Source organism: Martes martes (assembly GCF_963455335.1).
Source record: "Martes martes genome assembly, chromosome: X".
Classification (NCBI taxonomy): Eukaryota; Metazoa; Chordata; class Mammalia; order Carnivora; family Mustelidae; genus Martes; species Martes martes.
The window spans coordinates 43,132,566-43,143,806 of NC_137897.1; the positions used below are offsets into that span (position 1 = coordinate 43,132,566).

Below are 11,241 nucleotides of genomic sequence, written 5' to 3' on the forward strand. Positions count from 1 at the left end.
AAAAAGCCACGTCAAAAATCTGGCCCCAAACCAAAGGTCCTAGGTTTCTAAATTCCAGGCTCCTTTAGGGCAACCCGAGCCCCGGGGGCCACATTTCAGATCTCCACAGAGGCAAACGCCGGGAATAGAGGAAAAGACAGATTTAAGAAGTGCGTAGTTGTTGAGGGGAGGGCAGAGATGGGGGAAAACGATAGCGAGGCTCTCCCAATTTTATTTGAGCACATCCTGCTCCGAAGCTCCGTTTGTTTTTTGTTTTGTTTTTTGGTCTTCAGAGCCACTGGTACTTTTCCCATTGGATAAAATGCTGCAAGGGTGAGGGAGAGGGGTTTCTTCCCCTCAGCTTTCCTTGCAGCCAATCGTCATGCAGTTTCCAACTCGTCGCCCGATGATTGGCGGGCCCGAAAGGAGCCAATTGGAAAGCGATGAGGTGCGGTGTTGGCAAGCAGATTGCGTGAGAGCGGGCAGAGGTCGAGGGAGAGCGAGCGCCTCGGCGGGGACTGGCAGCCAATGGAGAGACAGAACGGGCCCTTTACGTCAGGGAGGGGGCGGGTCTTGGACGCTTGGCGCGGAGGGAGTAGGGCAGGCGCTGTGGGAGGGAACGCCAGAGCGAGGCTGTGAGGAGAGGTGGTGGCGTGAGGTGCTGCGGCTCAGCTTCAGGTGTGAGAGGCAGCGGCGGCCTGGCTGAGAGCGAAGGGGCGAGTGTGATCCCCTGAGCTGTGAGCGCGGTCACCATGGACCGCCAGGATGAGGGCCCTCCGGCCAAGGCCCGCCGCCTGAGTAGCTCAGAGCCCTCTCAGCACGACCAGCTGCCGCCGCCGCCGCCACCGCCGCCGCCACTCCTGCGACTGCCCCTACCTCCACCCGAGCAGCGGCCGAGGCTCCGGGAGGAAACCGAGGCGGCACAGGTGCTGGCTGACATGAGGGGGGTGGGACTGGGCCCCGATCTGCCCCCGCCGCCGCCCTATGTCATTCTAGAGGAGGGGGGGATCCGTGCGTACTTCACCCTGGGTGCTGGGAGTCCCGGCTGGGAGCCTGCGATGGAGTCGGGGTACGGGGGGGCGCCCCCTCCCACGGAGAGCCTAGAAATATTCTCTCCTTCGGAGGCTTCTGGGGGAAGTGTGGAAATTGACTTTCAGGTTATGGAGCCCAGCAGTTTTGCTGGAGAGAAGGCCCTAGAAACCTGTAGCGCAGGGGAGTGGGGGTACCAGGAGTTAGCCGGTCCGAGGGGGAAGGAAGAAGCTATCATCATCGTGGAAGATGACGACGAGGATGAAAAAGAGAGTGTGAGGAAGAGGAGGAGGAGGAGGAAGAGGAAGCAGAGGAAGGTGAAGAAGGATAGCAAGGAGAGGAATGCCGAGAGGATAGAGTGCATCCTGCAGGCACTGGAAAACATTCAACTGGACCTGGAGGCGGTGAACATCAAGGCAGGCAAGGCCTTCCTCCGTCTGAAACGCAAGTTCATTCAGATGCGAAGACCCTTCCTGGAGCGCAGAGACCTCATCATCCAGCATATTCCAGGCTTCTGGGTCAAAGCAGTATCCTTGTCATCTATATTCATGGGCCAAGAGCCCATGACAAAAAGGGGGGGTTGGGGGGCGAGAAAGGGTGTGGGGGTGGACCCCTATTGGAAAAATAACTAGGTGTGGTGGAGGAGGAATGGAAGGAGAGGGGCAAAACATCAGAGAAGCTGGACTAGAGATGGTAAAGGGGGTAGAGGGACACACAGCAGAAAACCTGGACCACAAATGGAAAACGGGAGAGGAGGAACGTAGTATTAAAAAAAAAATGCATCACAGGCAGTGAAATGGGGAGGGTAAGAGAGGGGCACACAGCAGAAAAATTAGACCAGAGGTGGTGAAAGGAGGAGGGGAGGGACACACAGAAGATGAACTGATTCAGAAATGATGAAGAGGGAGGGGAAGGGTACATAGCAAAGAAATTGCCCAGAAGTCACACCTAGCTCTGCAAGGCTAGGTCTCTGCTTAGGTACTAGGGAGACCCCAATACTGGCTGGAGAGAAGGGGACTAGAAAGGGGATGGAGCCCCTTAAGGGGCAGGCAAAGGAGTACCAAATAGTGGAGATCAAGGAGTTAAATGAAGGAAATAAGAGAATAAGAAGAATCTTGTTCACTACTGGTGAAAAGCTTATCTCTGGGGCATATACAGACATACATACAACATGTTAGGAACACATGAGCTTAACTTCCTGGTGGAATTACATTGATACAGACCTTTGGCACTCTCCTACAAGGTATCACATGATCACAGGCTGTTAGCACTCAGGCACACACATATTTTGTGGCCGTGGGTCCTCGGCATGCAGACACAGAGCATCATGTGACTATTGGTCCTCAGCACCCAGACACACGGGATCACTTGGACGCAAACCCTCACAGCCAGATCCACAGTATCACGTGGACACAGACACCTAAATGAACATCATGTGACTCCAGGCCCTCAGCAACCAGTTACAGCATCACTTGGGCATAGGCCTTTAGCCCGCAGAAACACAATGTCTTCTGAATACAAACTCTTAGCACCCAGACACAAAGCAAATACGAACCGGGGCAAGGCAACCTAACACAGAGGTTTGACATTGCATAAACACAGGCTCACTGCATAGTATCATGGGAAGAAAAGTGTGGGTCATGTCCCATGACCCACTTGCTCCACACACATCACATAAACATAGAGGGAATTCTGCTCCAGCCTCTCTGTTGCTCTGCCCTGCCTGGCCTTCCCTCCCTCCTCTCATTGAACAGTCACTCCTTGACCTAAACTGCTCCCTCCATCAGTTCCTCAACCACCCCAAAATTTCAATCTTGATCAACCGACGTGATGAAGACATCTTCCGCTACTTGACCAATCTGCAGGTCAGGCCAAAGATATATTTTTTATCAGGATCGGGCAAGGAATCTGGCCCTTGGAGGTGAGGGGGGGTGGGGTGGGAGGGGCCTTGGTATGGTGGGGATTCCAACATTATCTCTATCCTGAGCAGGTACAGGATCTCAGACACATCTCCATGGGCTACAAGATGAAGCTGTACTTCCAGACAAACCCCTACTTCACAAACATGGTGATTGTCAAGGAGTTCCAGCGCAACCGCTCTGGTAAGAGGCAGTCCTAGGGAAAATCCACACCCCCACCCCCCATCTGTCCTTGTCTGCTGCCCTCTCCATAGCCTCCTTTCCCTCCAGGCCGGCTGGTGTCTCACTCCACTCCAATCCGCTGGCACCGGGGCCAGGAACCCCAGGCCGGCAGGCACAAGAACCAGGACACCAACCACAGCTTCTTCAGCTGGTTCTCAAGCCACAGCCTCCCAGAGGCTGATAGGATTGCTGAGGTGGGGCTCCTCCTAGCATTGCCAGAGAAAGCCTTCCTAGGCTTGCCTCTGGATGCTTGGGGAATTGGGAGTAGGCTCTGGGGCTTGTACTCATAACTGTTCCCCTCCCCCCACCCCGACCCTCTTTTTCAACAGATTATCAAAAATGACCTGTGGGTTAATCCTCTGCGCTACTACATGATGGGAGAAGGGGGCTACAGAGCAAACAAAAAGAAGCAAGAAAAGGAAGAAAGGTGATGGCGGTTTCGTGGCTGAGAGGTGGTTTGTTAGGAATGGGATAAAGATTAGGCTAGTGTCACACAGGATTTGTAGAGCCAAAGGGACTTTTTTTTTTATAAGATTTTTTATTTATTTATTTGACAGAGAGAGAGATCACAAGTAGGCAGAGAGGCAGGCAGAAAGAGAGGGGGAAGCAGGCTCCCTGCTGAGCAGAGAGCCCGATGTGGGGCTCGATCCCAGGACCCTGGGATCATGACCTGAGCCGAAGGCAGAAGCTTTAACCCACTGAGCCACCCAGGCACCCCCCCAAAGGGACCTTTGAGGGAATCCAGTCCAATATGTTTTACAAGTGGGGAGTGATGCCCATAAATGGGGTGTGATTGCCCTGAGGTCATGCAGTCAGGAGCAGAAATGGGACTTTCCCCACCCTAACCTCATCCCTGGGATCCCCTGTAGCTTACTGCCTCCCCAGTTACTACCTTTCAGTGTCTGCCTTACTTCCCACCAACCCTATACTCAACCCTAGGCTTCTCCACAGTAAAAACAAGGACAAGTGTGAGGTTGTAATCCTGGAAGACTCTGATGACTATCATCTAATGGAAGACATTATCAGCGAGACCTCAGACAGTGATGGTATCACTGACAATGAGACCATTCATGACATCAAGATCTCTGACTTCATGGAGACCACCGACTGCTTTGAGACCACTGACAGTGAGATAACTGACATTAGCGAGTGCCTCTGTGACAGTGAGAGCCCTGACCACAATGAGAGCCCTGACAGTGAGACCACCGACAACGAGAGCCCTGATGACAGCGAGACCACTGATAATAATGAGAGCTCTGATGACGAGACCACTGACAACAATGAGAGTGCCGATGACAACAATGAGAATCCAGACGACAACAACGAGAACACTGATGACAACAGTGAGAACCCTGAAGACAACACTGATGACAATGAAGAGAACCCTGATGACAATGACGAGAATACTGATGACAACAGTGAGAACCCTGATGGTGATGAGAACCCGGATGGTGGTGATGAGAACCCCAAAGGTGGAAACCATGGCAGCAGTGGCAACAACCAGGATAGCAGCGACAGTGACAACGAAGGAGACAATGAGGGCAGTGATGATGAAGATAATGACGGCAACGAAGGCGACAATGAAGGCAGTGATGATGATGGCAATGAAGGTGACAATGAAGGCAGTGATGATGATGACAGAGACATCGAAGATTATAAGAATGACACTGATGACCCTGACAAGGATCAGGATAACAGCAACAATCAGGATGACTATGAGGACGAGGTAGAGAACATCTGTGAAGAAGACTCCTCAGTGGAAGAGGAAGAAGAAGGCAGTGAGGAAGGTGAGCCTAGAACCCCTCTTGTTTTCCCTCCTTTTCTCTTCTCAGAAAAGCCGGCCCGGATCAAGGCATGAATACAGTCTGCACTTGTGGGGAAAAGAAGCATTTTGTGCAACTTTTTAAACAAAGCAAGACCAGGGAACCTTTAACTTACAAACGTAGCAGAACCAAAGAAACAAATTCCAGTTCTAGGTGGTGGGTAGATAGGTTGTAACAGAGCAAAAGTCACAGGAAGAGTGAAGAGATAGGAGAAGGTGGGTAGAAAACTGAGAAGGACAAGTTCACACAGAGAAAGCAGGGAAATGACAAACACCTTATAATTCAGCATACTCTGTACCCAGCCTAGGACTTCAGGGAACTCTCAGGCTTGTTTGTCCTTTGAGGATCCTTCACTAGTTCTGAAAGCTGCTTCTCACAAAAATGTCCAGTAAGATATGTTGGGGACATACTGCATACATTAATATTCTCAGGTAGAGTCACATGTACATTAGCACCTTAAAGGCTCTGAAAAGCCCTGCTGTAAGAAACCCTTTTAAACATTGTGGAACTTGAAATTGGAATTTCCCCAAACTTCTTGACCACGGAAGCTATTGTTTAGCGTTCACCAAAGCATGCATTTTAGGAAATGCGGAGAAAGGTTTGCCTATCAGGGTTTGAGGGAGAAGGCAGTCCTTAAGATGACTCCCAGGTTTGGTCTGGCCTGGATGACTGGCAAACAGAGGTGCCAATTCTTAGGATAGGGAGTGACATGGTGGCAGGATTGATGAGACGCAGGGAGGAACATGGAGTTGGGAAGGCATGTTGGACCTAAGATACAGGTAGCCCAGTCAGGTGATTGGTTTTATGTCTGGGAAGTCAGAGGATGTAAATAAAGGAGGTAATAAGCCAGAGCAGAATCTTAGCCCTGGATTCTGGGACCAGTTAGCATTAATGAAGTATTTACTGTGCAGCAGGCACTATTCTGAGTGATTTACTGTTACTGGCTGATTCATTTAATCTTCGCAGCAAGTCTTAAGAGGTAGGTACTATCGTGGATGAGGAAACTGAGGCTCTGAGAAGGTAGAATTGGGAAGAGAACTGGGTCATGGAATGTTCTCAGAAGGAGGGGATAGTCCTCAGTATCTAGTGCTGCTGAAAGATCAGGTAAAATGAGGACTGGTATGTGTCCATCGGATTTAGCGCTGTGACCTTGGCAAAAGTAGTTTCAGTATATTAATGGGGGCAGAGACAGACCACAGTGGGGTAGGAGGAGGGAATGAGGAAGGGGCAAGGCAGTAGTGTCAAACCTTAGCTAGGAAGGGGATGGTAGAGGGCGGGCAAGGGAGATGTTTGAGCCTGGCTGTGGGCAGGCAAACCTTGGAGAGGTGGGTCCCTGGGGAAGGTAGAAGGAGCTGGAGGTAGAAAACCAACTGCTCCTGGGGGTTTTGGCCATGGGGTCTCTGGCAAATTTCCATTGAGTGCAGGGGCAAGGAGGGAGGCATTGGATGAGTAAATTCAGTGTAGACATACATTCAGTTACAGAAACTGAAGGAGGTGCCCCCGGATGGTATCTTCTTTCAGAGAAGGGGAGGAAGAGCTATCTGCCCAGCCCTGGGAGGGAGAGGGGGAATTGGGCTAAAGAAGACAGACTGGGGCCTGTTTAGATCAGACTGTGGAGAAAGAGCGGGGGAGCTGCCTTGGAATGAACAGAAGGTTTATTCAGCTGAGATCAGAACTCAGGAAGACACACACATTGACACATTACATGGGGAGAAAAAGCAACTTTCAGAGTATCAATTTTGATAGGCCAGAGGCAGGAAGCCCACCCTGCTTTCCTGCATCCCTTCCACTCCTCCCTCCCTCACACACACACACACACAAGCTTGTCACACACACTCGCTTGTTCCAAGCAGAGGTGCTTGGCAAGTGTTCCAGGCCCCCAAAACCCTGGCTCTGGGCTCTGTTCCCTGTTAAAAGAGTGCTGTCCTCCAGCTTCCAGAACAGTGAGAAGATAAATTTCTATTATTTAAACAATAAAAAAAGAATGACATCTACCTGTTTATCTAATCACTCTCCATTTTCCCCTCCTTGCCTCTCTCCCTCTTTGCAGACAGTGAACAAGAAGGCGAGGAGAGTGATAACGAGGAGGGAAGGGATAACGAGGAGGGAAGCGATAACGAGGAGGGAAGCGATGAAGAGGAAGGGATCGAAGACTCAGAAGAAGGGGAAGACTCTGATGATTCTGACATGGAGGAGGTGCTTCAGGTCCAAAATGCTTGGGCCAACCCGGGGAAGAGGGGCAAAACTGGATAAACATTTCACCCTTGCAAGGACTGCCTCTCTGTATCCCTCTCCCCCTGCCCCATTTGCCCTCCCCCTCAGCTAGGGCCGCGCGGCCCCACATTGCACTTCTGGGGGGTGACCGAATTCGTACACGGGTTTAAAGTTTATTTTTATGGTTTAGTAATTGCAGAGTTCTTATTTTGGGGGTAAGGGAAAGGGGGTTTCCCCCTTCCTTTTGGCCCTCCTTTCCTGCAGGCTTCTGTGTGCTGCTAAACGTATTTATTGTGATGCCTTGGTCAGGGCCCCTCTATCCTCCTCCTCGTGCTGTGTGGAGTGGACACCCTTGATCCCGAAGCGGGGAGAGCCGCCGTGGCCTTGGGGGGCTCTGCCGCCCCCCTGTTCTCCCAAGCCTCTCTTTCTCTCCATCCCTCGCCCTGCCCCACGCTGTGCCCGCTAGCCCGCCTTGGTGTCTATGCAAGGGCGCTTGTCATTGCAGTGTTCCTGTCTCCCCCCCCCCCCAGAAGCCCCTCCTTGTTCCTTGTGAAACTTGGTAATCCTAATAAAATTCTGAGCAAATTCAAAGTGCTTCTTGTAGTCTTTTGTCCTGCTTGGTGAGCCATCCCCAGGAGCCAGTCTCTTCCACAGACCCTCAAATCGCTGTCTCCTCTACGCACTGGTCTGCAAGATAGTGCTATGTGTGGCGGGGTTGGGGGGAGGGTATTGGTTTTCTGCGGGAGAGCTCTGCAGGCCTCAGAGGTGCTGCGTCAGAGCAATGCGGACCATCCTGGCCAATGACAGGGCGAGGCTGAGAAAGCCGCACCCACTACCAGCGGCTGCAGTGGACCCCGGCAGGTAGCAAACAGCTTCCCACGCCTTCCCTTCCTGCGCAGGCGCACAGAAACACCCTGCGCCCTAGAATATCCATTTGTTCAATGATTCATCTTTTTATTTATTGTGCGTCAAACCTTTCCTCAGGCCTAGTGTGAGCTGGGCATGGGGAAACATGGGAATCCATTTTTCTCATTTGCATGTAGTTTTTAAAAAATAGTAATCTGTCAAGACATTACATTCTAATAATTCAGGAATGCTCTCCCGTTTTAGAGAGACGGTGCAGGATTCCTGGAACTGGACCTGGAAAGAGAAGGCAAAAAAAGATGGCTCTAGCCAAAGAGTGCATAGCGAGAAGGGGAAAGCAAAGGGAAATTACGATATAGCTGTGTGGTGGGGTGGGGAAGGGATCAGGGTTTGGGTGTCTGAAAGGCACACCTCTGGAAGGCCGAGTTGTTTTAAATTTTGGATAGAGTAACTTTATTTTGGCGGACACCAGAAATACCTCTAGATCCTTTGTGGCTAATAATGATAACATACAAATATCCAGGTTGGTCTTCTGCAATATACCTCCCGAATTTTCCATCCAACGCCCGTGTTTTAATCAAAGGCTTCAGAAACGGTCAGATTGCAGTTTCAGAGAATGCCCTCTGCTGGATGCCAGGAGAATGGATTGGAGGGAGGGAGAGCAGTGAGGAAGTTGATGCTATTCCTCAGGTGAGAGTGGTATAATGGGCGGATACGGGAGGTTTTTAAGATATATTTTTTATTTCAAAAGTTTAAGATTTATAGAATTATTGTGAAGATATTACAGAGAGTACCTATATATCCTATAGCCAGTTTCCCCCCATTGATCTTTTATTAGCATGGTACATTTGTCACAATTAATAAACCAATATCATTATTATTATCTGAAGTCCATATTTTATTCAGATTTCCTTAGTTTTTAATGTAACTTTTCTGTTACATGATGCCATCCAGAATATCATATTACATTTAGACAAGAAGTGTCAAATTATTGGGCAATTCTTTTTTTTTAAGATTTTATTTATTTATTTGACAGAGATATCACAAGTAGGCAGAGAGGCAGGCAGAGAGAGAGGGGGAAGCAGGCTCCCTGCTGAGCAGAGAGCCTGATGCGGGGCTCGATCCCAGGACCCTAAGATCATGACCTGAGCCGAAGGCAGAAGTTTAAGTCACTGAGCCACGCAGGCGCCCCTCATATTACATTTAATTCTTATGTCTTCATAGGCTCCTCTTGGCTGTGACTGTTTCTCAAACTCTCCTGGTTTTTGATGACTGGAGTCATCAACGTTTGAAAAACACTGGTCAGGTATTTTGTAGAATGTCCCTCAACTGGGATTTCTCTGATGTTTTTTCTCATGATTAGCTTAGGGTTATGGGTTTGGGGAAGGAAGACCACAGAAAGAAAATGCTATTCTCATCATATAAAGGGTACATACTATCAATGTCTTACCACTGTTGATGTTAACTCTGATCACCTGGTTGAAGTAGCGGTGTATGTCAAGCTTTTCCACTGTAAAGTTACTCCCCTCCTTGCCCCCAGCCCCCTTTTCATACCACACTCTTTGGAAGGAAGCCACAAAGTGTAGCCCATGCTTAGGGAGTGGGGAATTAAACTCCATCTCCTTGAGGGGGAAGTATCTACATAAACTAATTGGAATTCTCCTGCATGAGAAACCTGTCTGTTCTATGAGAGCTTTTTAGATGCTAGAACCAGTGGGCTTTACATATGGGAAAAGAGGGGACCGAGAGGAGTCAGGAATGACTTCGAGGTTGTTGTGGGACCTTTGGCAAGGCCCCTTCCCTCCCTGGGCCACCTCTGTGAAATAGTTGGAATACCAGATCTTTGACATACTCCATGATTCTGATAGATGTTTTGGGGAGAGCATGAAGGCTTTGATTCCTCTGGTTCTGACCTGGGACTGCGCTGTCAGAGGTGGGCAGAAGAGACTCTAGCCTGGCAAGGGGAACATCTTGCCTCATGGCCAGAGCTGAGAATGCAGGATCCTGAGTCAAAGGCATCTTGTGCAGAGGGAAGAGATACCTACATTCATAATCAGGAGCTAGTCCCAATGACCAGGGGGTGAAGTAGAGGGGAAAACAGCGGGGGCAAAGGGCCTAGAGTGGGCCAGGAGAAGAGGTCAGCCTAGCAAAAGGATGCTAGCCAGTCTGAGAGTCAGATGGCTTGGGTATCCTTTTCCTCAGGGTGCTCTGCTTCATAATGTGATTCCACCACCCTCGCTAGAGGGCCTGAGTTTTCCCATCTGCAAACTTAGGTTAATCTTACTGGGGATCAGTGCTGGAGAAGCAACCTGCCTAGAATCCCAAGATGGAGACTAGCCTTGAAGCAGACCTCTGAAGCCTGGCCCTCATCATGTCTTCCCTGATTCTTTTCTCCTCCCCTAATCAAATCCCCAGCCCCTCATTCTGACATTAGAGGCTCTTTTTCACTCACCTTGTCAGAGAAGGCCTCTGGCTTCAGGAACACTGTTAGGAGCCAATTTTGGGATTCTAATATATTTGGCTAGGGTGCTCATGTTTTGGGTTAAGGCATGGGAGAAGATGTTCTTTGCCGAAAGTGACATCTTTTCCCTGTGTCCTCACTCCTTAGTGTGTGGTGTGGCCCAGTCTGGGCCTCCAAAAGGGAGGGCTGTTCTCCAAGGTCTTTAAGGTCACATCCAAGTCCAAAATATAGTCTTTGCTGAAGACCAGAGAAGACAGGCCCCCTTTGCGGGGACTCTAAACAGAAACCAGAAGGAGAACCAGGTGGAGGATAAGGAGTCATGGACCCAATATGCCTCAGGGTCTGTTACCATGCTGAAGCTACTTGTCTTTGTTTCCTTCACAGCTTACCCCACTCCTCTGCTGCAGAGGGCCCTGTGCCTGGAGGGTGAGGTTCTCAGGGGCCAGGTTCTCCTGGGATCAGACTTTTAAAGTTCCACACACTTCTGTGAACTAAAGCAGATTGTCAGGGACAAAACCAGATTCAGGAATATCCCTCCTTCTCAGGTGACCAAGAATGCCAGCACTGGCTTCCTTGGTTGAGGGTATGGAGGATGGTTGGGAAGGAATCCTATTCATTTAGTAAACATTTATTGAACACCTACTGTGTGTCTGATACTAAACTGGGTGATAGGGATACAATAAAGAAACATGATAAAGCAGGTCTGTCTTCCTTCTCAGAGTTTAAGACA

The 11,241-nt window shown here is 49.9% G+C and overlaps 1 protein-coding gene across 2 annotated transcripts; it reads left to right on the forward strand.

Moving 5' to 3' along the window:
• Nucleotides 1-602: 602 nt before the first annotated feature.
• Nucleotides 603-7,775, forward strand: TSPYL2 (TSPY like 2). Of its 2 annotated transcripts, none has more exons than XM_080795751.1 (7): nucleotides 603-1,535; nucleotides 2,796-2,873; nucleotides 2,999-3,110; nucleotides 3,198-3,343; nucleotides 3,479-3,576; nucleotides 4,089-4,936; nucleotides 7,023-7,775. In XM_080795751.1, exons 1-7 carry the CDS (start codon nucleotides 732-734, stop codon nucleotides 7,223-7,225), a joined length of 2,289 nt encoding a protein of 762 aa, XP_080651877.1. In that variant the 5' UTR covers nucleotides 603-731; the 3' UTR covers nucleotides 7,226-7,775. The 2 variants fall into 2 exon arrangements, with proteins under 2 accessions (XP_080651877.1, XP_080651876.1); XM_080795750.1 differs by having other exon boundaries at nucleotides 708-1,535; nucleotides 4,101-4,936; nucleotides 7,023-7,774.
• Nucleotides 7,776-11,241: the final 3,466 nt, after the last annotated feature.